At 40.2% G+C, this 25,458-nt stretch overlaps 1 protein-coding gene across 5 annotated transcripts; it reads right to left on the bottom strand.

Moving 5' to 3' along the window:
• Positions 1-2,032: 2,032 nt before the first annotated feature.
• On the bottom strand, positions 2,033-24,914 carry GTF2B (general transcription factor IIB). Of its 5 annotated transcripts, none has more exons than XM_086841526.1 (7): positions 24,420-24,914; positions 21,881-21,987; positions 11,665-11,798; positions 5,263-5,409; positions 4,997-5,126; positions 4,134-4,415; positions 2,033-2,536 (listed from the first exon to the last, which is right to left on the bottom strand). In XM_086841526.1, exons 1-7 carry the CDS (start codon positions 24,434-24,436, stop codon positions 2,403-2,405), a joined length of 951 nt encoding a protein of 316 aa, XP_086697652.1. In that variant the 5' UTR covers positions 24,437-24,914; the 3' UTR covers positions 2,033-2,402. The 5 variants fall into 5 exon arrangements, with proteins under 5 accessions (XP_086697652.1, XP_086697653.1, XP_023787896.1 ...); XM_086841527.1 differs by having other exon boundaries at positions 23,954-24,517; XM_023932128.2 differs by having other exon boundaries at positions 23,976-24,498.
• Between the last annotated feature and the right edge of the window lie 544 nt (positions 24,915-25,458).

Below are 25,458 nucleotides of genomic sequence, written 5' to 3'. Positions count from 1 at the left end.
CATTTAAAACAGCATTCTTTACTCTTAAGAGCCACATGGAACTTTACATGGCCAGTTTGCCCAGTGACAGACACTTCATACCTGGCTAAACAATCATTCCAGAAAGGGCTGGCTCCAGAGTGTCAAGGATCTGTCTAAACTGCCATTGAATTAACGCTTGAAGATGTTCTGCCCTTGCACTTGCAGGGGAAGGCAACCCTGCATGGCCCTGCCTTCTCCCAGCCTGCCTGCTGAGCCTCAGGCCCCTCCCCAGGTGAGCAGAGTACCCAAAGCCCACCCACAGCCTGGGGTGGCCAGTGCCTCCCCTGGGCCCTGCCCCACACAGGCAGCGCAGGAGCTACCAGATGGGTCAGAGCTGCCTAAAAACTACTTCAGAGCTAAGCCATATTTTTTCTGCTATACTTCACATTAACTATCATATTGCAGCCAGTAGGAAGTGGCCTTCAGACTAAACCTGCCCCTTCAAGCAAATTCCCAGTTCTGCCTCTTTGTGCTTCAGTTACTGCCATCTCCAAACCTCGGGAGATACAGGAAATGCTTGTGGAACTGCAGGGTCAAGGCTGGATTGCATGTCCCCACCTCCCTCTGCTTCACTTTGGAGCTTTGCACAGATGTATGTAAATTCCTGTCCAGGCAGTCTTTGCTGTATGCAACAATTTCAACTGCAAACGCACACCTGTCACATGTCAAGTGCTCATACCCAAGGCCTGAAAGGATTTAAGTATGAGCATTATGGACAATGTGTATTTCAGTCACTTTTAACCTTCATGGAGTAGATTTAACTCACTGATCCAAGCTGGAAAGCAGCATTCTCGGTAAAAGCAGTTTCCACCTATGCATTCCCAAGCTGTAGCACTGCTTTAAAGGTGAGGCCTGGCCCATTCAAAGCATCACACCTTTGCCCAGAGGATGCAGGCAGAGTAGCTCAGACCAAGACCAGGAAGACCCAGATAATAGAAAATGTAGCAACAATGTCTGATGTTCTGTCTTTGAGTATCAGTTGTACATCTGACAATGACAACATGCCCTCCCAACTACTGAGTGTACCCCCTTCGAAAATCTGCCCCAGAATCTTTCATGGCTGCAACCAACAGCTCCTGCACTGGAACAGGACTGTACAACCTTTGTTATTTGTTTACAGAAAAAAATGTTCAGATTCCACATTTCCAGTATCCACTGGCAGAAGAGGATTAAAGCTCAACTAGCAATTGGTGAGGGCTATTGGTAATTTGTGCCATTAGCACTGGACACAGCCTTCCCTCGGGGTGGCCTAGGACCAGATGTACCCCTCAGCTGTTCATTTGTGGGGTTAAATGAATTTGCACCTGTGATACCAAATCTCAGGAACTACAAGACTCCCAGTTAAGCACATTTGTTGCTTTGTACACAAAGTGACACTGGCAGAAGGCAGCCAGTGTTCAAAGCCCTTAGTCTGGGCAGGGCTGAACAACTTCAGGCCTTCACTCAGCACCTGGCATATCAGTTCAAACAGCAAGTGCTCACTTAGAACATTACCACAGGCCAGCCAGACTGCAGGGTGGGCTGGCAGGTCAGAAATTTAACAGAAACTTATACTAGAAATACTTTTCACTTTTCTTGTACAGTATTAAGCATCATGAAGTTAACAGGAATTCAACTAAAGTGAGTCCTCATGCTTCTCAGTAGCTGCTTTGCCATTATGTCACACTCACAGAAAGCAAGCAAAGACATCAATAAGAATCAGGGAGACAGTGCCAAGGATAGAATTAATCCTTTTACAACCAGTTTGGAAATATTCTGCAGCAGTTGTGCAAAACCTGGAATGGCTTTTCAGCAACTGCTTACATTCTGGGCACAAGCTCCCACACTACAGCTCCCAACAACTACTAGAGCACTCTAGAGACCAGAAATTGTCCAGAAAGTGAGCATTTCAGCAGCCTTGTGACCAAACCCACAAGGGTGAAGCTCACTCCACCATTTCACAGACTGCATTCCAGTTCTCAGCACGTACAACAGTACATGCATCTCACATTGCAGTCATACCCACAAGATGTGTTTTTGGAAAACAGTTTATTTGGGAATTACACAATATTTTAAATTCTCCAAAATACATCTTACTAGATCCCTACAAAAGAAATCTAAGTAAGTACAACAATATCAAATTAAATTTGTTGCAACAGTTATTAAATACTTACTTCCACTAATATATACATACAAAATGCCACACAATGAGCTTGTTTACCCTTGGAATGTGTGCTGCTTTCCAGCAGTTACGCTCCATCTCCATATCCTCCAGTTCCACAACACGAAGACCCAATATTAACACTTTGTACATCCTTTATTATAGGCAAAAATAAAGAGTTTGTTTTTGTTGGGGTTTTTTCGGGGGGGAGGCGGTTAACAGAAATTAACCCTCTGCAATCTCACAGCTGTGGTAGTTTGTCTACTGGGGTATCAAACTTGAAGTCTGCTGGGAAAAGATCTGGAGCTCGAGGATAGATCAGCCTGTATGACTGTCTAATCGTAACATCAGCCACACCAGCAATATCACCAATTTCTACAACAAAAAAGCAGAGAAGTGATTAGTTTTTACTTTTGCCATTTGTGTTCAAGAAACCAGCAAGCATAATGTATCAAGAGTCTGGACACTTGCTTCACTTGCAACTCTCCCAAAAGCCTAGTAGAAATAGTTTTAACTGTGGTGACTAGTATTTTGGATACCTAAGTCTGTCTTCTTACATTTCACAGTTCAACTCAACCTATAAATTGTGGAATATTCAAATTTCAAATTGGCAGAGGGCTAAGAGTGTAAAAGTGATTGGAAACATCTACTGGACGTCATCTACTGCAATGACCAGCAGTATTTTAACAAATCATCATCCACTTCTGGATCTTCATTTTTATGCTTCGATTAAATATAAGAAAAAACAAGCAAAAAACTGAGTCACAGACAAAAACAAACACCTTCAGTTAGACATGAAATACATTTACCTTAAAATGCATCAAGAAATAAGGCAGAGGCACAGAGCACTGTCTAACAAGCTGAGGTTGAGATGCACAGAAATTTAAATTTATTCAAGAGTTAGTTAAGTTAGGAGTTTAAACCTTGAATTGTATGAGAGCCTCCAGCATTGTCCAAAAACACCAGAGCAGTGTGGAGCCATAGTGCCCATGGCACGCAGCTGTATTTTTACAATCACTCTTAAGAGATGCAATCCAGTGGCTCACAACCAGCAAGGATGAAAGTACTGACCTTCCTGGGCTTCAGATCACTTACAGGCCCAGGAAAGTGCCAACAGGATGGAAGATCCATCATAAGCAGTTATATATGCAGGACATAAACAGTTACATATGCAGAACAAAACACCACAACCTGACTATATATAGTTTAACAGATAAAAGCTATTCTTTATCCAAAAGGAACACTCCATTAAAAAATTGCTACATTTTCAACACTTCTGATCCAGACTGGACAACTCGGTGGAGCACTTGGATCCATTTCTCACATCAGGTTCTACCCCCTGCAGAATTAGCAAACTTCTTTCTGCAGGCACTGTTGCCCTGCAGGCCTCACTCCCTTGAGCCCCAGAGACTGATCTACGCTGCTCTGTGGCCCAAGAGCCCTGATCTCCTTACTGCCTCCCCATGGGCTACCCTACCAGCAGAGAACCTGCCCCAGCTGATCCACAACAAACCTTGCCATCCCATACTTTCCATCTTTACCACAGGCTCACAGTAAGTCAAGGACTATGTACTAATGCAGGTGGATTCCCTGGCTGCAGAAATTATTCAAGGTTCAATGTAATCCAAAGCCCAAGTGCTCCCTGCAACTAGCCTCAAGTTTGTGTTTGGAGAAAATATTAGCATAGGTGAACTTTAATTATTATGCTCATTTGAATGTGCTGGTCCATTGCATTCAAGAATCTGACTCCTAATACCAGAAGAAAATGAATTCAGTTTACACTGAGTGTAGCAAATTACTCAGTGTTCATTCTGGGGACTGGAAGATCCATCCTGATTTGGTCCTTGCTTTATGCAGCTAGAATGGAGCTTATCACTGCATACCTCATCCATGTTTTACAGTAACACTGAATTTTCTTTCAAAACTAAAGAAATGGCAAACTAAAAACAAACCAAAAAAAGTCAAGTTTTACCTTTTTGTGTCCTTTTCTCTGAAGAAGCCTGTGATGCCATGTAAATAGCTGCAGCTGCTACAGAGATAGGGCTTCTCCCAGGAACCAAATCTAATTCCACAGCCTTACGAGCAATATGTGTTGCTGCCATTTGTACTTGTTTGGGAAGACCCAAATTAGAACAGAATCGTGACATGAAGTCTCCAGTTGTAATCAAATCAACACTGGTTTCCAGAGCTTTCAAAATCAGTTTAAAACACCGGCCTATTTCTTTCTTTGAAATCCTGGACACTGCACATATTTCTGAAAAAAAGAGTATAAATTAAATCTTAGGCTTCACAGCATTTGCTCCCCACAAAATAATCAAACTGGATTCTCAGGATATTAAGACCAGCAAAGAAGACCAATGTCCTGAAGGCCACCATCACTAAATAAGCTCTGATCACATGTGAAACTTCAGTCAGTGCACATTTATCATAAGGCACTAATTAATACAGCTCACTTTGTAAGGGGAATTTGGTACTCAGTGCTAGAGAGCTGCATCTCTCTTAGGAAAATGTTGCACAAATTTACTACAGAACTGCTGGTTCAAATTCAGTTAAACTCAATTACAACAGTCTCCATCATCCTCTGATCAAAGCAATGCCTTTTAAGTTTCACCAACATTCAAAACAACTTTAAAATGCTAAAACCCCCATGCCCAAAAGCCTACTCCACAAATACAACAAATTCCCACAGACCCTTCTACCCTCCCTTCAAAGGTGAGCTACAGCTGAGAACAACCAATTTGATAAAGTCCGGGAGTAAGAAAACCAACCTCCTACAGTGACAGTAACTAACCTTTCCTTCATAGCAAAATTGAATCTGTATCACTGAAAACTTACCTTTAAATGTTCTTGGAACACCCTCTTGCCTACAGGCTATGTAGAGACAAGCAGAAGCAATAGCATCATTACTTCTCCCCTTCAGGCTCTTTTGCTCATACACTTGCTTGAATAAATTATTTGTTCGATCCTTCAACGCAAGAAGATGAAATTTAATTAACTCTAGGCCATTTAATTAGCAGCAATATCAAAAATTCATGTGCTCATTATATTATGCTAACTAAGTCAATGCCAGAACAATTTAAGGAAGGGAGACATGAACTTACAACTATATTTCTAGGGAGGTTGATTCTGTCTGCCATGTTCGTAATTTCTTTAAAAGCATTCATCATCGCACGATCAGAGCTGCTCATAGTTCTGCGATTTTGGTACTTTGAATTCCCAAATTCATCAAAACTTGCTGCACCTGTGCCCTGGAAAGAAAAATTTGTGTTGTCCATAATACAAGCAACTTCCTGCTCACTTCAAGAGCAAACATCTTTCAGCTTTATACATTTTAATTCAAGGCATCAGTTCCAACAGTTGTGCAAATAAACATCACTGAAAGTAACTCATTCAATCAAGCATTGTTCCACACAACAGGTTCTACACTTTGCATCAGTCTCAAATTCTGAATTCCTTCCCAGAGACCACAGATTACACAGGGCTTTTTCTTCCCTCATGTAACAATAGCTACAGAGTCAAAAAGAGAAAGATAATATATAGCCAATGTATAGATCTCAATAGTCCTGTCACCAGTGCTGAAGTCCAGGATGATATTCTATGCAACTCTTGTGTATCCTTTGGGCTACATCTGTGAGAGACAGGCGAGTCAGAAAAACAACTTTATGGTCAGCTGGAGACCAGTTGTTACAATGATAACCATCATAATAAAGGCATGGGCAAAGAGAACACACAAACCAATGAGCCAGTCAAACCCAACTTGATACCATGCCTGTTAGAAGCTGCCAGACTTAATCAGAAAATGGAAATACCCATGTACTTCAACTTTATGGGAAAATCATAGGCCTCTTAAAAGAAAAACTTGAGTTCTTTGGAGAATTAAGAGCCTCAAACTCAACCTGGCAACTTCAAGACAAGCTTCCAAGGTACAATTTTGTTCGTACCTTACAAATAGTGCAAATTGCATATTTCTATTAAATATGAAGATTTGCCCAAGCAACAGGGTCTAAAATGTTTAAGGTTTCCAATTTGTCAGCCATCCAAAACAAGTCTTAACCAAATAATACCGTGTCAGATTAGTGACAGCCAATGACAACAATGTGTCCTGTAAATTCAGAAGAGCAATGTCTGTAATTTATGTTGTCTATATATGTGTTCAGTGTCACAGTACGCAAGGGGCTCCAATTTCTTTCAAGTGGAAGCCACTTCTTCACAATTCACATGTGTAGGAATCTGGGTTTCCTGAATCTGTAAGCATTTATTCCTTGCTGGTACCTTCAAACAATTTACGTGGGATGGGGCATCCAACTTTGACTATAGACAGATTTAGTCATTTAAACAAGCCACTGCAGACAGCAACTACCACACTGTCATTTTGCCAAAACCAGTAAAAATAAAGCAGGTCTTGATCTGTGACTGGCTGATAACCTGGCCAAACACTTGCACACAGAGTTCTCAAGTTGAATATCCAGCAATGGATTGAGATATCCAGGTTGTACAAAATGGGGTAAAAACACAGTGAACAAAGGATAGGACATGCACTGAAATCACCTTTTTCTTCTGAGCTGCACAGTTTCTTTGTTCCTGACCTATGTTCGTGGGAACTGCCCTTCTATTTTAACACAGGCTCTATAATCTCTCTGAGGTGCATTTCTGCATTTAATACACATTCTCTGACTCACAGTAGTAACACTCGCCCTCTTGGCCATTCATTTACACCGTTCCCATGCCCAAGGCCTCAGCAACACCCCGCTTCCAGCAGCTCCAGTGAGTGGATCACTCCCTGCTGAGACACCATCTGTCATGCTCACACACCACACTTGATTCACAGTGGCAATTGAGGACTTCAGCACAGAACCCTCCTCAGAAGTCTCCTTTCCTCCTTCAACAGGTCTCTATAACAGATTCCAGAACCATTCCTGGTTTTTTCCTACTTCAAACATCCTTTAATACAAAATAAGCACCCTGACATGATCCTGGCACCAACACAGCAGAGGGCTGCTCCAAAAAGAATCCTACTTCCTTGGACAGATCAACACCTCCAACTATTCAAAAGTTCCCAGTAAGATGAAAAGGTAAACAAAGATCAAGAATAAAGCACAACAAACTTCAGGCCACAAAGAGCAATACTAGGATTCCATTCAAAAATTATGCCATAACTTCCCTTGGCCCAAAGTATACAGGAGTCTCAGGTCAAAAGGCTCCTTGCTGGCCATCAGTTGAACCTCTGCTCCCCACAGTGCATTAATTTATACTTTTTTATGTGTTTATCATGGCCTCCTAGACCAGTGCTATACACAAATTCTTACAGGAACTGCATGAGCTCAAACTCTTAAAAAGACACCAGAAGTGTAAGCACAAACAACAGGAAGTCCCCAGGTCTTTTTCTAGTCAGGCTTCATATCAGAGACTACTCTACCAGGAAATATTGCTCTGTCTGGGAGCCAGCAAGAATTCCCCTTCACCACATGGATTTTCCCTGGTCCACTGGTTAAGGAGAACCAAAAAAATAAATAAAAAATCCCCACATCTATAAGGTGCTGTGGAGCAAAACTAGACAAGGATTTTATCCTGCTAATGTGAGCCCTCTTCAAGAGCCATGCCCAATATACAACTCACAACTATAAAAGTGGTGGAAAACACTCTTCCACCTCAACTGCTTACATAAACCACAGAAATTCTCCCTGTATTTATTATTTAAATGCACCATCCACTTTCCTTCTGGAGCTTCGAGGGACAATGCTTTGTTGATTTCAGCCCTTGACAGCCATATTAGGAGTCCCTTTCCCTTAATGGAAAAGGACAGAAGCCACACAGTTTTAACTTAAATGAAATTGACTTTATGAATTATGTGGTTTACTGTTGTGGCCTTTGAGTCAGGAGTTCTACCTGTCTGGCTTTCAAACAGAACAGAAACCTCATGGATAGCTCCTGGAAACAGCCTTCAAGGTAGCTAAAGCAAAAAAATGCAGTCAAGTAAACAGTGACAGTCTCTGTAGGGGCTCAGTGGAAGTCAGGTTTACAGTGCTGGCATTCAACAGCTTCGAACCCCAGAATTTCCCCACAGTAGCAGAAATTATAAGTATGACCAGTATCATCCACATCACTAATCTGTGGTTAACCACAGCATCAAGGCATGCCCCCAGATCCAGCAGTCTTCTTGCCCAGAACAAGCAGCTCATATGGATCAGTCTGATGGATCTTTTCTCCTTTTTTTCAATCATCAGCCCCTGACAGCTTCTCATTGCTTATCCATATAGCACTTCCAGATTCAGGCCATGAAGTTTAACAACAGCCAGCTTCCTTTCAAAGCCATCTGATCAAAGGATAGGAGTTCTATGCCAAGAGATTGCATTAGATCTTTGTTCAACCAATATAAATTCTCTTGGAGTTATAGTTACTACAAAAAAAGGAATCAATTAACTAGCAAAGGTGGCAAGACATTTTCCACAAGACAGGAAACAGATCTTACAGTTTGCTTTTAAACTCATATAAAAGAGTTCCCCGTATCAAAGCAAAACCAAAAAGCTGCTTGTTCAGTTATTTTTCTTTATTTTAAGTTGGAATTTTAGAAATAACTATAACAGTCTGGCTATCAAGTCACAATTAACATGACACTTCACCATGCCTCCAACTGATCTGTACTGTAATCAGATCAACTGCAGCACACGGTACCTAATTTCAGAGTTACAGTTCTGTTCCAGTATCCTGAAGATCTGCCTGTGGAATTCAAACCACTTACACCACTGCCAACTATGCTATTCACCCTCCTCTTCACAGGCAAATTAATCTTTTTTCCAATGCAGGCTGCTGCTGCTGCCTCAGACAGATGGGATCCTTAAGGATTAAAAGCAATTAGGAATTAATCCCTTTGCACGAGCAGAGCAGCCTCTGCTGCTAACACACACAGACCACACACCCCCGCAGGAAGGGGCCCCAGAGCAGCACCTCCTGCCTCCCTGGAGGAAAGAGAGACAAACCACTCTGTGAAGCAGAACTGACCCTCTTCCTCTACTGTTACAAAGCAATACTGTTGTAACTGTTTGAGACTCCATTTCCACCCACGTTCCCAGGAGTTTACAACAGATTAACATGATGTGCCATGGGAATTATCAATGTCCTTCTCTTCTGGATTTCCCAAAACACAGGTTGTGTTTTAGGGGTTTTTCTGGTGGAGGTGTTTTTGGGAGGGCGGAGCAGGTCAGCTGTAAAGACTTTATTATCTGCAGTCCTACCTCAAGCAGAAAGAAATAGCTGGTAACTGGGAAAACAATAATCTTACCTTGCTTAATTCTCTGGAATTCACAAAGGTTGTTCTCTACTCTGTCAGATACTACTTACATTCTTCAAGACTACACCAATTTCACCTTTGCTCAACCACTGTGTATATCTAGGTCAATCCACATCCCAGCCTTCTGCCAGCAGGGACTTCAGATGACTGCTTGAAAAATGTACTCCTTCCTTGAGTTAGTTATTTTTGCTGCAAAATTCATGCCCTTTCTGCACCGACAGGAGACTTCTTCAGCATCTTCTGATAAAAGCCATTCACTTCCTTCCAAACAACTGAAAAAAAAGCAGCCCCTGATACACAGCTCACATCAATGAATGGCATCCCAGAGCTCCTGCTTGCTAGCAAGACAAACACAGGAACTCTTGTGCAGAAAACATCCTGGTTTGTCAAAGGGACTCCCAATTTCCCATAGAAAATAATGCACCTCTTCTGCAATTCCTCCCTGTGCAAATAAAGTACTCACAGTTGGACTGACTGCACCCTCTACATTCCCCAACACAATCCTGGCAGTTCGAGTACTTTTTACTCAGTTCTCATAGATTAAATCATGTCACACAAACAGTCCCATATCTTGTCTTTGTGGAACAGCACTCGTTGCCACAGCAAGTTCAGTCATGCCTATTCTGGGATGTTCTGGTTCACAGCAAAACATTCATCAGTTGAATGTCCATCTCTGAAAGTTTTTAGTTTTCATGGGCAAACAAACTTTGCATAGAAGTTTCTGTGTCTTTAATTCTCTCACTAAGGCTGCTATCACTCTTTATTATAAATTAGAATAGGATCCAAACCTCTAAAGAGAAGGGGGTTAACAGCACAAGTCACTGATCACCTGGACACAAAATCTAACTTTAGCTGAAATGTCCTCTGTCTTTTCCAAAACTCAAGTTCTAAAGGAGCTCAGGTTGTTTTACTGATTGAATCAAACTGAGCTCCCAGAAACAAACCTTGTATTTACACAGCCCAGAGTGAGAAACAATGTGAACCTGGAGCAAACAGTCCATTTCTCCATCTGTCCATAAAGGTATACATCTTTATCACAGCTGACCAAATCAGCAACAGAAGCCCAAGCCCTCTGAACTACAATCTTTCTGATCCTATATAGGTGGCATTAGAATTCCAGTGACTTCTACAACACTGCTTCACAGAGCCACTTAGCAATGCCAGTGTTTCAATGGAGCAGTGCAGAAATTTGTTTGCCTGAATGTACTCCAAAAGCCACCTAAAATCCCAAAATGTGATAGGCAGAAATGCTTGGAGTTGTCCAAAACACAACCATCTAACTGGACAGTTCTTCAAAGAGAAGGTTTCTTTCTCACTAATGGTGAAAATTAGCTGCCCATCAGTATTCACATGTCAGCTTCCTCGCCTGGAAGAATTCTTGGATGAAAAGCATTCTGCATACTCCCCCTATACATACACATTTAGGCACTTCAACCTAGCAACATCACTGGGACAAAAACATCTGAGAAAACACAAAGCAGCAAGATATTTTTAATCAGCAACTTGAATGTTCATGAAACATTCAGGAAATGCACAAAAATTAATCTGGATCTTGCAGTAAAAAATAAAGAAGAAAGTGCAATTAAAACTTGCCTGGGTCATTACTTCATTCAAGGGAAAGCATTTAATGCTTTCATTTAACATACTAACATTTAATGTGACTAGTCCTGCTTGCTTTCAGGAGAAACAGCAGGATATGATTGTGTCACAAAATTTCAATCCAAGTATAGACTGAATACTTTCCTTTGGGGCATTCACACCATGAAAGAATTCTTCATTTAGTGCTTTAACATTAATTGGAAGAACATGTACATGAGATCTCCAGGTCTCCAATATGAATCCAATACAGATTTCAAAAAAACAAAATGGCAGCACTAGCTATTGAGATATCAACATTAATTTCGGAACCACCTCAAATACACTTGCTAAGTCAAAGTAAACTTCTTTTAAAATTGCAACATCAGCTTTCCTATTTATAGTAACATATCAAAGGGTAGCAAGTAACCCCACAGCGCTGCAAGCTTTTTGGGTTTTTTGCAATGTTGGCCCTTTCCTTCTATCCCCAGGAAAGGGCCACATTGTATACAGTGTTGAAACACACAAGTTCAGGCAAAAATCTCTTTAAAAATACATAGGTCGTATAGTTTCTCTCTGGATGTATAATCTGGTACTTGACATAAAAACACTCAGTAAAATTCAGTATTTGCAGTGTTACCTTGCCAATCATTGTACTCAAGTCACCATCACTCAGCAAAGGATTCTGGGTATCCCCAACTCGAGATGGGTCTTTGGTTGCTTTGTCATTGCTGAACGTTCTCCACTCTGACCCCACGTCTATGACCCGGTCACCTGAGAACACAAAGCAACACAAAATCTGCATTAACACAATGTTTTAAAATATTGCATGAAACATCAAGCCAGGCATCTGAGCTCTGCACTGTAAGGAGGCTGTCTGCTGGCATTCCCAAACACAACAGAAACTGGCAGGACAATGAACCAGAATGTTCAGGATCTACTAGTTAAAGCAATGGAAAAACAAAATGCAACTAGAGTTGCACAGAAAACATAAATAGCTAAAGAAATGCATCCAGAACACAGGAGCTGTCACCTGGATTACAGCTACCCATGAAGAACATCATGGCATTTCCAATACACAAAAGGGATCAAGATCTCAATTTCAAGCTGAAGTCAGGACTGCCAGCGGATTGTTTTTAATGAGTCAGTTGTTGTAACTTAACAAGTTCTATCACGTGTACATAATGCACATATGAATTATCTATCATGCACAATCCCATTTAGCTATAATAAATGACTTCTCTTGCATAATGACCCACCATAATGACATTTTGCAGTTTAGTTTTAGGTCTTGAAGACAGTTCTGACCCTGCCCAATTTCAGGTTGCTTGACAGTATCAGCATAAAATATATATATTTAACTACTTCTTACACAACCAGCCCTTTTATAACTGGAAGATTTTCAGTATAGATTCAGAATAAACAAGAAAAGCACCACATTTTCTGAATGAAACAACTTTCCTTGCAGTCCTTTCAATCTCACATTCACCTAAACCTTTCCTACAGCAATTTACCAGTTTGAGAAATAATTCTCACCAACATTTGATGCAGGTAAAAGCCCTACAGTAAACACAAGAATAGAAACTTAGGGGGGGAGGGAAAAAAGAAACACAAAAGAAAACACAAACACCAGCCCCAAAGCCAGTGCAGCCCATTGTATTCACAGATCTGATAAAAGCTGCATCTCAAAGGTGTTGCCTCCAGAGCAATACTACAGAACTTTTAAGAACACATGTACAAAAGAACACAAAAGGATCACTTTTCTTAGTGTTCTGTAGTAAAGCAGAATACAGCTCTGTGTGGGATGCCAGAAGAAACTTCAGAATAATTGGTACCCTTCTTAGCTAAACCTAAGGAAAAATTCATCATCTTTATCAATGTTTAAGTTTGTTGTAAGAGAAATGTCTGCAAAAAAAAGTAGCATTGACTGCATAATTATCGGTATGGAAGTCTTAGAATGAAATCCCAGAGGCTGGTCTAACCTGGTGAAAAAAGCACTCTGCAAACAATACAATACAATACTCTGCAAACAATACAAGATCCGAAGCTGGAGAAAAATGCAGGTGTGAACAGAGTGATGCAACTGCAGAATGCCCTGGGGGATACAAGGGGAATCTATTCTGACAGATTAACTCTATTTTTAGCATAAAATTATACAAGGAAAATGCTTGAAATTGAAAGTTGTGAATGAACCAAAAGAAACTGCTACAACAAAAAAGAATAACTTTAGGTTAAAGGTGTTCTCATCAATATCTGTCAGACCTGTTCATAACTATGGCTTCACCTTTATTCACTGCTCTAATAAAAACCAAGGGGGAGAAGAAAAAACAGCCATGAAAAGCTACAGGGTTATGGACAGAATTGATCTGTGCTGCCTTTTACTCTTTCTGCTACAAAGGTCAACCCCCACACCCTGGCAAGCTTAAATTTGCAGACAGTGTGCTCCTCTGACTCCCGGACTCTGTAAATATTTGATTCAGTAATGCTCCTTCTATGGCCTAGCAGCCACTTTACTTTTAGACAAACCCCCAATACTGTTTACAGCATCTAAAAAAAGCAAAATGTACTTAAAATTCTGGCATGGTATAAATAGAACACTGAGTACAGAGCAATGATGTAATATTTTTCCACATAAGTGGGAATGACCTAAATGACTCACTCAGGGATCTGCCTCTTGTGAGTTATGAACCATTCCCACTCTAACAAAAAAGTTCTATATCACTGCCTGCTTTGACAAACACATCACAAACAGAAGATCAAGACTACTATTTCAGAGTGAGAAAAGATTAAGTAGAACAAATCACTGAATAGAAAGCATTTGTGTAATTAAGATGCAGTATGCAAATATCTTCATTTTGCCAAGAAATCTGCTACTGAAGAAAAGAAGTTTCTCTATACTTTGTGTCATTGAAAATATACAGAAGTCCTAGGCAGCACATTCCATCTTTCAAAAGGCTTCTATAAAAGTGTGATACAAGCTGGAAGTACTAATGAAAATGGAACAAATAAGTCCACAGGTTTCCACAGATGGAAAATGTATTCAGCTACAAGCATGGCTAGTTGGATTATCTCATTCAACAAGAAACAAAATGTGGCATTTATTATCTTTAATTCTTCAGTACATAAAAACCACTTTGGAACTGTGATATTAGCACTGATGCAATTAAGCCCCACCCAAAGTGGTTAAAGCAAAACTTTAAAATACTAAACTTAGTCTTACAAAAAGCAGTGCAAGAAAGCCTTGAAAATCGGTCATGAGTTAAGATTTCAAGCTCTAAATTTGCTAGCTCATACCCTACAGACTGGCTCTCCTAAACAAGCTGGAATATGGGTCCAACAGCCAAACATGAGAGTAAAAAAGCTCCCAATAAGTACTCTACAGTTGTCTCTGTTTTCTCATATTATTATATTGGTTTGGCAACCCTATAAAACTGCAACAAGAATGGGAGTGGCCATGTATTCCTTGGCTACTTCCTTTTGATGCTGTCCTTTGGAAAAAAAGGGCTTCACTAGATAGTTACATTAGATACTCCTTTATTTAATTTTCCTCTAACAGATGAGTTCATCTCCTCAGCTTCCTCCTCTGAAGTACATACAAAAACAACAGTTTTCAGGACCAAATCCTTGTGAAAAGTATCTCCAGGCTGATATTCCAAAGCCTCTTTCTGAACAGATTAATTCTTTTCCATTGCTCCAATTCTTTTCATGAACTACTCTTCTAGTATTCAGTTTCTCTTTAAAATACAGTCTAACAGACAAACTCACAGGCTCCAGTGCAAACACCCTGATTGAGGTAACTCATCGTCTGAAAAGCTCATTCAGTAAAATGCAGAAGTGCTGCTCAGAAAGAATAACCTCAGGCCAAGGTTACTTTTCTTCACAATCAACACATGCAAAGAACATGTGCTACAGAAATGCAGGAGCAAACTCTGATCAGACTCAAAAATTAAAATGGAATTTTTAAGTTTTTACAACTTTGCTTGAAACATCTATACATCAAAATTTATGTATGTTTACACCTCCTAAAAATAGTGATTTCTCAGACAAAAATATTTTCAAACAAGTCCTGAGCTTTCAGTTACATATTTGCAGAGAAATAATACCAGCTATTTCAATGTAGCACTTCACTTGCAGTAACTCATAAAACATGTGTCTTTTCTTCTCCTTCTGCATTTTGCATTATCTCTTATAAGAAGACAAGACAGCTTAAAACTGGAGATGTCCAACCAAAACAAGAAATATGATGATATTCATGAGCAACATAATCTTCCATATCCAGTCTTGAAACAGTTCTGAGGAGGCATGTTCAAAAATTCTTTTCAGAGAAGCTCTAATGTTAGCTGTATATTGCATTAAGTTCTACATATTACTAATATTTTAATTTTAACATAAATACAGTATTAAAAGCTCATTTGCACTCTGAAGTCACAAAATACCTACTGATAGTAGAGAATGTTTCATTCTCACAGTTAGTTAAGGAATCTGCTGCCATCTAGTGAGCACATATATTATATTTTTAATTAAAAGCATTTTACAATGCCAAATTTAAATATATATATATGTAGAGATACATATATATAGGATTACACAACTTTCAGTCAGCTCCTTATTAAGCAGAGTAATGAGGTGCTGTGACAAACTACAGTGAAAAAACTAAGAAGCAGATTACAAGCTGGGAAGAATCATGAAGCTATGAAACTGCACAGAACCTGCAGGCTGAACTGAGTCAGATTAAGCTTCAGCTCTCAGCCTCGCCTAACCCCTAAATCACTTTTGCAACCTTCTGCTGGACTTGCTCCAGCAAGTCTCTCTCTTCTCAGTATGAAAAAGCCCAGAGCTAGACAGATACTCCAGGTATCTACTCCACATTCTATTTATTAGCTTACATACTGTCCCCATAGAGTAGCACACAACCTTTTTTCCAATTTTTCAGCTCTAGAACTTCTATTAAGTTGTATTAAATGTTACCAAAGAATAAACTCATGGGGTGGGGAAAAAAGAAATTAACAATTTTACAGTCACCACTTTTTCTACAAAATTTCCAGTCTTTATTAAGACATTAGTACTCTTTGTAAAAGTTACCTTGTTTTCAATGAATTGTCACCACCACAAATATATCATCACAACCAGCAACACCAGTCTATTCACAAGACAGTGAAAATAACTAAAGCAGGCTTTCAGATGCTAAACAAAATATAAAAACTCCAGAAGCAAACAAACAAAAAAGCCACAGATTATTTTAACTAGTTGCCAGATATAAACAGCATGACAGCAGTACCAAAGAGCAACTATGGATTGAAACAGACAGTACAGCACCGCAGGCAAATGACTGCTACAAGAACAGAGGCTTAGCAGCTCCTGCATATCAAAATGATGACAAATCTAAAAGAACTTACAGGCTTCCTAAGCCATCAGCTTGCATAATAATGTTGGAGGAAGCAAATGAGAGTAGAAATGTTAAATGATCAGGTGGACAAGTCTGGTCAGCTGAAGTTACACCTCCCAGGACTTGAGGCCTGTTAAAAGATTAACAGCTCAAATATTCATGAAGGATGCTCCAAACTACAGAATCTCAATTTAAAATGTTGTGCCTGATCTACCCTACATCACAAAATTTGAGACTCTTTTTCCAGAACAGGAATTCAGATTGTTTCTAGCCCTTATCTGCCTAATCACCTTGTCAGCCTGGTAAGGAAGAAAGTTAAGAACCACTCCCTAAATAGGATGATTCAAAATATTACTGTTACTTGCTAGAAAATCTGGTACTTCCACCTAATGGAAGCATTAGTCGCCCTCAAATGCTTAGGTCACCAGCCAAAAACCCACTAACTAGAAAGCCTCCTCCACCCTCCAGGAAATTTGATGCCAAGAGCAGTGCTTATTACAAAGCCTGACAAAAGATGCTAACTTAACATTTAAAATCTGTTTCCACTCTCACAAGCATTATTGCCCAACACTTAGAAACATCACCCTTTGCTCTTAAAGCTGAAAAGGTTTAGAATTAAAACAGACTATTTGAAATGCTGGCTGAGAAAGGCCATATCCTTTCTTTGTATTACAAATTTCCTGTATGAAGTATCCATGAATGTTTATGCAAGAGTCAATTATTCAGAATGTCTTTAAGCATCAGTACTTTTTATAATTAGCTTTCCTCTGAATGCAAGTCTTTTTGCAAGGACCAACTTCTGTCAGACATTTTTTAGTAGTCTGGACACCAAGCATGTAAAGGCTGCTAAGACACATCCATGTCTAAAGATTTTTGCCTATTTTTAAGCAATACTTTGAATTAAGAATTCATATTTTAAAGATTGGTGATACTTGCAAAAATGAGTAAACCTGAACATACATCCAAATATTAAAAGATTTTTCCCTATGGATGTAACTGCCCTCTACTGGATCCAAGTCAGAAGTACTTAAGCACCTTCCCCACTTACTGGGTACTACAAGCACCTGAAAAAAATGGTTTCTTTGGTTTTCAGGAAAAACAAGAAGCTATACAAAAGCAAGGAACTTATCTTTAATGACAGACACCCTGAGTAAAGTACTGGCCAGTTGAGAAGCAGTTGTGAAACTCCTTCCTAGTTGTTTATTATACTGCCAAGAAAAAAAAAAAAAACTGTAGTCTAGTAAAATCTTACCTATTCTTCATGGACCATACTTGAATTTACAATGCACCATTTCAATATCAAACTTGTCAGAAGCATCAGCCAAACAAATCCTCATGACAAATTTTTCCAGCAGCCTTAGTGCTGACAACAGGAAAAATTGAATATTTTTCCCTAAAATTCTTCAACTTAACACCCAGGTATAGAGAGAACAGGACATAAATGGCTGAATATTGGTCATAATTTGATTCAAAGCTTTAGCAAGTTGATACATGTCCAACAATCCTCATCAGCTGGAGACAGACTTCTGCTTTTTTATCGAAGAAGGCTGCCCAAAAAAGATCCATACAAAAGCACTGTTCCTCTCAGCCACACCTGCCTACTGAAGCAGACAGAGCCAACCAGTTAGAGAAAATCACTTACTACACACTGAAAATAAATTCCTCACTGCTTAACTCCTGCACACCAAGGTAACATTTAACAAAGCTATCTATACAGAAGTTTAAGGAATGTCTTAGAAAGGTATTCCTAACCTGAGATATTCCTAATACCTGAGATACTACACAGCAGTACCTGCCACTGGACTTATTCTCCTCTGAAATTCACATCACCACAATGCTACATCAAGAAAATTGTGTGCTTTGTCTTCCACTTTCAGTCTGATTTCTTCAACTCCTTCTGGCACATCAGTTGATTACCAGCCTTTTTTACTGCCTATAAGGTAGTAAGCAAAATATTTGCCTGTCAAGAAAGACGATTTACTAACCTTCTGTTCTTGAACAACATGCTTTTCCCCCCCACCAACTCTGTCTGGAGAATGAGATATGGTGAATGTTTTAAATGACCACAGAACTAAGCCCTAAGAACTCTGTCCATGAACTCTTCCACCAGCCCATGAACCCTGACTATAGTACATAGCTCAGAATGACTGGAGAAAGGTAGGGATAACAAAATCATTCTTGTTACAGTAAATAAACCTAGACAGAGTTGTAAAGTCTCAAATGCATGTCAATCCAGACTAATATCAAAATTCCATGCATAATTGTAATTTAGGTCTCCAAGTGCCTTTCAAGCAAAAAGCAATTGGCAGAAGGAAAAGTTAAGAAGTTGGAAATAATTACCATGAAACAACAGAACCCAAACTAATCCACAAAAGGTAATAATGAAAAGGCAGATGAGATTTAGTAGAATGAAGCAGTATTTTGAAACAATAATACCCTCAACATCAGCTTCACTAATAACAACATTACAAGATTATTTTAATACTGGACAGCAAAACACCTGTTTATTTAGAACATTTGGGGGAAAAAAAGCCCAGCATACTAGATTTTACTTAAATTTCAATCTTATTGAGACTAAGAATAAAACCTATACAAAGAAAACAGCTCTGATTAAAAAAAAAATCTCAAAAAATCCCTTTAAAAAGTAGTACTCACAACAAACTGCTCTGCCTAAAATATGGAAGTCATGTGATAAAGAGATCAGTTCGTCCTCATCCTGGCATCCTACTGCCAAAAAATTTTCTGTTGCTTTACCCTTTCAACTGCAGACCTGATAAATGCAAGATCATTAATAAGAATACTGATTTAATCTCCTACTCCCAGAAAATTGTTTACAAACCTGAAAACTATCTATGCAGCAGCTATTTTATCCTACAACACAGTTCTACATATAATATTCTTACTCTCTGTCCGTAAATAAGCAACTTCAGTACTTCATCATAGAAAGCAAGAAAAACATCAAATGCAAATACTTAGTTAAGTCAAAGACTGTTAGCTCTGTCTACAGCTAAATTGCACTCACACACTAAAAAAATAAAATAAAAATAAATCAGTGAAGTCACACCAGTATGTACTTTACAGCAGTAAAGTAAGAGCACAAATTCAGCATTTACCATGTATACCAGCAGTGCTCTGCAGACATTAAAAATCAATATTTTTAAATAAACATGAAGCACTTCTTTTGCTACACAGTACATTGATTTTTGCATGGCTGGGTTTAACTGTTCTGAATGATCCCCTTCACTGAAGGATCTCAGTAACTTTTAGTCCATTCCAAAATGCTATTTTCAGTGGACTCTGCTCATGTGTGATCACAACACATGCAAGCCCTGAAACAAAACTTTTCTATATAGAAACAGGAAATGAAATTGTTACTTCAGGGCAATGTGTCCCACAGAATCTGCAACAAATACACAACAGCTGCATTTGGAACACATGAAAACTACATTTTGTCTTCATGCCCTTAAAACACCCCTACTTCACAAGCATCTCCACAAAACAGGCATCAAGGTTTGGATCTGGTTTACACTTTCTCTAAATTTTTTATCAGATCAGGTGAGAAAATATTTAGTGCTCACACTTCTCTTTGGTCATCTGCTCTTCAGTCTCTTATCATCCTATTTAATTGATTTTCCAAATTACCTGCTGGATACCCTAGGTAAGGAACTGGACACAGAGGTAAGCTAAATAGCTGCAGGAATGCAACACAGAATGAGAACAATCAGCACAACAATCATAAAGCCTTTTAGTGACAAATCCACAGAAATGCTTACCTAAAAAACATTTTTTATCCTACCAGTAATACTGGTGGTAAACTGTACTAAGACAACTACAAACACATATTAAACTCTATTCAGAAACAGTTTTTAATAATATTCTAATGATCCTGCTCATTGAAAATGCTAACATTTTGAACTAAAGAATTCACCAGTGCTATTAATGCAGATAAAACAGAGGATAAACTCTTCAGGAAAGAATTCCTTGTGACTAGGTAACAGAAGGTACACAAAATGAGACTTCTGACAAATTCCAAGTTCCAAAAAAATATATTTATGAAGAAAAAATTTTCCTCTTCTCCCAATACCATCTTAAAAGTTATGAACCAATCAAGATGGGCTTTTCTAAACTTTTTTCCAATCTCTCTGACAGCCACGCAAAGAGCTGAACATGCACCAAACTATTTTTAAGCAGTAACTTAGAAGGTTACTATCATATTTCAGTAGGAAATACTGCTGTGGATATTTGAATTTTTAACCAGCAACTTTATTCTGATTCATTGACCTTTATCAAAATTTATGCAATTTAAACCAACCCATCTTTTTAACAAAGCTGTTAGAACACCTCCTTTAGGGGCTTTAAACAGTTTCATAATCTTAAAGGAAACTGGTACTCAAGTTTCACTATTTTAACCATTTATGTAGAAGTTTTCCTTTGCATAAAAAGACATATTTTCATTTCTTGGCTAAATTAGTACTACCTTCACCACAAATTCCTTAGCTTTCAGCTTTTTATGAAAATTTTTAAATTCAACAATGCAAAACAAAAACCACTGCTGTCTGGGAAAGAGGAATATAAACAATTTGAAATATTTAGCACCACTGAATGAATCATCCAAACATACACCCTCCTCAAGGAGGATTTTTTATTTGCATAAAGGCTGAAAAAAATTAACAGAAATCAATGAAGTTTAAAGCATTATCATAACAAAAGCATGGAAAGTTTCCCATGATAAAAAGAAGGTGCATGTAAGATGCTCATCCTAAAAAAGATACATAAAAATGTATACACAGCAGGTTCTATGACAACTTCCTCTTTCTTATTCAAACAAAAGACAATGCCTAACAGGCCTTTCATTTTAAATATTCCATTATGCTTAGAAATAGTCTGTGGAAGTTGCTGCTACACAAACCAAGTAAAAGAACCCCACAAAATCCAGTGGGAAAACTTAGGAAAGTCTTAAAAGCCTTAGGAGAAGTGATTAACAAGCACATGCTGTGAAGCATATAAAGATAAACCCTTCAGGGCAAAAGGGAACCCCCAGCTCCTGGGAAACTGAGGTTGGTTGGGGCTTAGTTTTGCGTTGTTTTTTTTTCTTGTAAGCAAGTTATTTCACAGAGACCTTTTATAACATCTCATATTTTCCTGAATGAAAGAAGAGTCATGATTAAAGACAATACTGGACTGGACAGCATGATACTCTAATTCATATTGCAGCACATTTTAAATTTTCAGTATTTAAAGAGAGTTTGAGTCTTTTTATAGTGCAAGAAGTTACCAGAAGACAGGCTATTCAAAACAGTAAGCTTTTAGCAAACAATCACAAAAAAACAAGCCCCACACAAAAAACCAAAAGCAAACAAACAAACACCCCATCAAATCCACCACCCACACTTGGGCATCAAGAGAGTGCAAACCTACACATGCCATTTAGGTTACATGGTAATTTATAAAAACATGAGTAACTACTTACCTACTACTAGCCCACACTCAGAACAAATCATATCACCAGCTCTGTAATCCTCCACTAAAATGGAATCTGGATGATTTGGGCAAGTCACTCTTGGAAGTACATCCAAACTAAGAAACAAATGAGAAGTGTTCATTACTATTAAACAAGCAGGCTGCATATCAATATCAAAAGAGTTCCTTGCTAATAAGGACACTTCTATAATACAGCATTCAGTGATTTAAATTCTAGAATATTAACTTGACTACCTGAGCTGCGCTTTTTATTTAAATGTTGTAACACTACATTTGACAGTCAAGACTTCAGATCACCTTAAATTCCTATTTTCTTGTAATGTATCTTGTACCAAAATCACTTCAAATCAAAACATCTACAGACTCGATTAAATGCAGTGCAACTCACAAACTACTGCTAAATGATGTTTCCCAATAAGTTAGTGGCAATTTCTTCATTCCAAATAAGAATATTCACTCCTACTCAGAACAGTATTATTTACCAGCTCCTTAAGTCAGGAAGTGGTACACATACAACATGTATGTTTAGAAAATTCCCAATTCAAACACTGGTTTATTTTAAAGTATTTGAAGAAGATATTAAATTTTAAATTAAGCAATTAATAGTGAGATCTTAACAAAAAATAATCAGCTCATAAGGCAATTACATGACAAGAAGTTCTAGTAACAGATCTCTTTCACACCCTTGGACCTTCAAGAATTACAACTTTCCATGAAGTATTAGCATTATTTAATACAACAGCTTTTAGTTACTGACCAAAGTAACTAAAAAGTTATTTTGTCAGAAAAGTAATTAGTAATAGAAAAAAGTAACTAGTAGTAGAAAAACCAATCGTTTCTAACTAAACGCTTAAAAAGTAATACTTCATATTAACTGTTAGGTAATTCTACTATAGACAATTATTTCAAAATCCGAGTAAAAAGTGTTTACAACTGGGATCCATGTATTCCACAAAGCCGTTTTGCTCAAGCTTAAAAGCACAAGAGTACAGAAGTTGATTCCAAAAAATTTATCATGACTATTAACCTCCATCTGATTAAACCAAAAAACAGTTTTCCTTTCCATTGTAAAAAATTTTCAAATAGAATTCCTCTGACTAGCCCCATTTTCCACTATTATGTCTGCCATTACTTCAGCCTAACCTATACTTCTCATCTTAATTTTCATTTTTTAGATATTTCTGACGAGTCTAGAATACAAACAACCCAAACATTTTAATCCACTAACTGTTCACAAAAATGTCTGTAACTCGAAACCAAAACTGAAAATTAATATTAAAATCTCCAGAAAGCACATGTCACCTCAACATCTTCATATGTAAATTATGTTCAAAACACTACATTAATGCTTTTCAAACTACTTTCCTTCTGTTCCCAGACAGAAATTTCATACAACACTGTTGACAAAGCATTCACAATCATCTGACGTTTGGCATTACACAAAAGGCAGTGACACACCAACCAAAAGGAAAAAAAAAAAAAATAGATTCCAGACACCTCAAAGAATATCAACAGTGCTTTGTTTCAGACTTGATCTTCATGAAACATTGCAAAAATTTGTCTTCCCATCCCAATTTAACTCGGTTTATCTACACATATATACTGTACTCCTTGCAATGGGTTCAATTTACTAAGCCACCTACGCCGAAGGAAAAGGCATGCCACATGTGTAAAGGCCCATCTCAGCAAATAGCTCCCGAGTTGCAGCAAGACTACTCGGAAGCACTTCCTAGATCCTAGGACAGGTTTAGCAGGAGTTAGAGTCACTCCAGTCTGCTCCGTGGGCGTTTCTGTCTAGAAAGAGAAACTCGGTACGTCTCCAGGAGAATTCAGAGCCCGAAACCCGTCTGGTCACTGACCGGTGCCGGCACAGATTTAGGGTGGGAGCCTAAAAGCAGTTTCCAGGCCCCGATAAGGTGGAGCCAGGCCAGGGACCTCGGCTCAAGGCGGGGCTGAGCGGGAGGGACAGGGTTAGGGAGGGACACGACGGGGCGAGCTCGGTACCACTTCAGGCCCTCAGGGTACAGCCAGGCCAGGCCACAACCGCGCTCGGGGGACGAACCGGGCCGGGTCGCCGTTCGCACCGAGCTGTCGCTGACGTGGAGCCCCGCACTCTGGTCATAAATCCCCCAAAAACCTCGGCGTCTCCTCGGAGCGCTGCCCAGCAATAGCGACACGAAGACGCGAAGGCGGCGAGCTCGGCCCCTCAGAGGCCGCTCAGCCAGGGGCCGCCCGGCCCGGCCCGGCCCGCACGAACAGGCGCGGACGCCCTGAGGCCCGGCCGCCCGCCGCCCCAGGAACGGCGCCGACAGACAGGCCACCAGAGAGGGGCCGGTGCGCCGTGCACCGCGACAGCCGCGCTAGAACGGCGGTACCGGGGCCGGGCAAGAGCGGCGATGGCCGCCGGTCAGTCCCCAGGCGACAGCGGGGGCGACGCGGCCATCTTCTGTCCGTGCGGAGGACGGGAGCGATGTCGGAGCCGCTCCCGCTCCTCCCGCGGGCCCCCCGCGCCCAGGCCGCCCCCGTACCGGCTGGTGGACGCCATCTCGGCGGTGCCGCGGCAGAGCCGGAGACGGAGCGGCCGAACGGCCCCTGCTGTTAAATCCCGAGAGCGGCGGGCGGGGTCGCCGAGCGCTCCTACGGAGGCCGCGAGGGGGCGGGCGCACGGGCGGGTCGGCCCTCGCTGGTGCCGCTGCGGGCCATGGGCCGGAAATGCGCTCTCGGCTCGGGCAGCAGCCCGCAGAGCACCTGCGCAAAGCCCACCGCCGTGACTCCGGTTCAGCTGCCCTTGGGAACGCTCTAGCAGTTTCGTGAATTCCCACAAAAGATAAGCATGAGCAAAACTGCCCCAAGTTTGCACAGAAGTACACGGGGTACAACGCGTTCCTGGCTCTGAAACTAAGCAGAGACCAATTCCCGGAAGAAAAGTGTAGTTCCTCTTCCTGCCATTGCCCGCTGCAGCTGCTGCGGCTCGGCACCGTGCTGTCGGAATGACGAGAAGAAGCTGGCGCTTCTCTGGGCGGGCCCCGCAGGAGTCGGGCCGGCTGTGACTCGGAGGCTCTCGGCAAACAGGCCGTGCTCGGATGCTCGGGCTGACTGAAGCAAACTCAAAGCCCGCTGGTTCGTGTGGGCTTCCCTTGTTAAGCGGTACACCCGCATGGTGCGATCAGCTCCCCTTCTGTCTCTCCCCCTTGCATCCACCTTGGTAGAGAGCAGCAGGCCAAAGAGGAGGAGAAACCGCAAAAAACTGCTCTTCGCAAGAGCAAAGCCCTTCAGCAGTGGACTCGGGTCCTGGCTTTCACTACCCAACAGTTCATCCGTATGCAAAATTAGTTTGTAGAACGACCGGCAACAGCTAGATGGTTTTCAAGCTCAAGCAATAAAGCAGTGGAAAAGAAATTTATTCCCTCGCTAAAAGAGAAGGATGAACGGGACAGGAGTGTCTTAGAGATTTTGGAAAGTGCCATTATTTCAATGCTTCACTTCACAATGATCTCTATTGAAGTCTTCCAACAGTTATAAACTTGTTATCTATTTATTAATCAGGTACATAGAACTTTTCACACC

This window comes from Cyanistes caeruleus, chromosome 9, assembly GCF_971803275.1.
Source record: "Cyanistes caeruleus chromosome 9, bCyaCae1.hap1.1, whole genome shotgun sequence".
In the NCBI taxonomy this organism is placed as follows: domain Eukaryota; kingdom Metazoa; phylum Chordata; class Aves; order Passeriformes; family Paridae; genus Cyanistes; species Cyanistes caeruleus.
The sequence above is the reverse complement of the archived record's forward strand: the minus strand, read 5'-3'. Positions and strand labels throughout refer to the sequence as shown.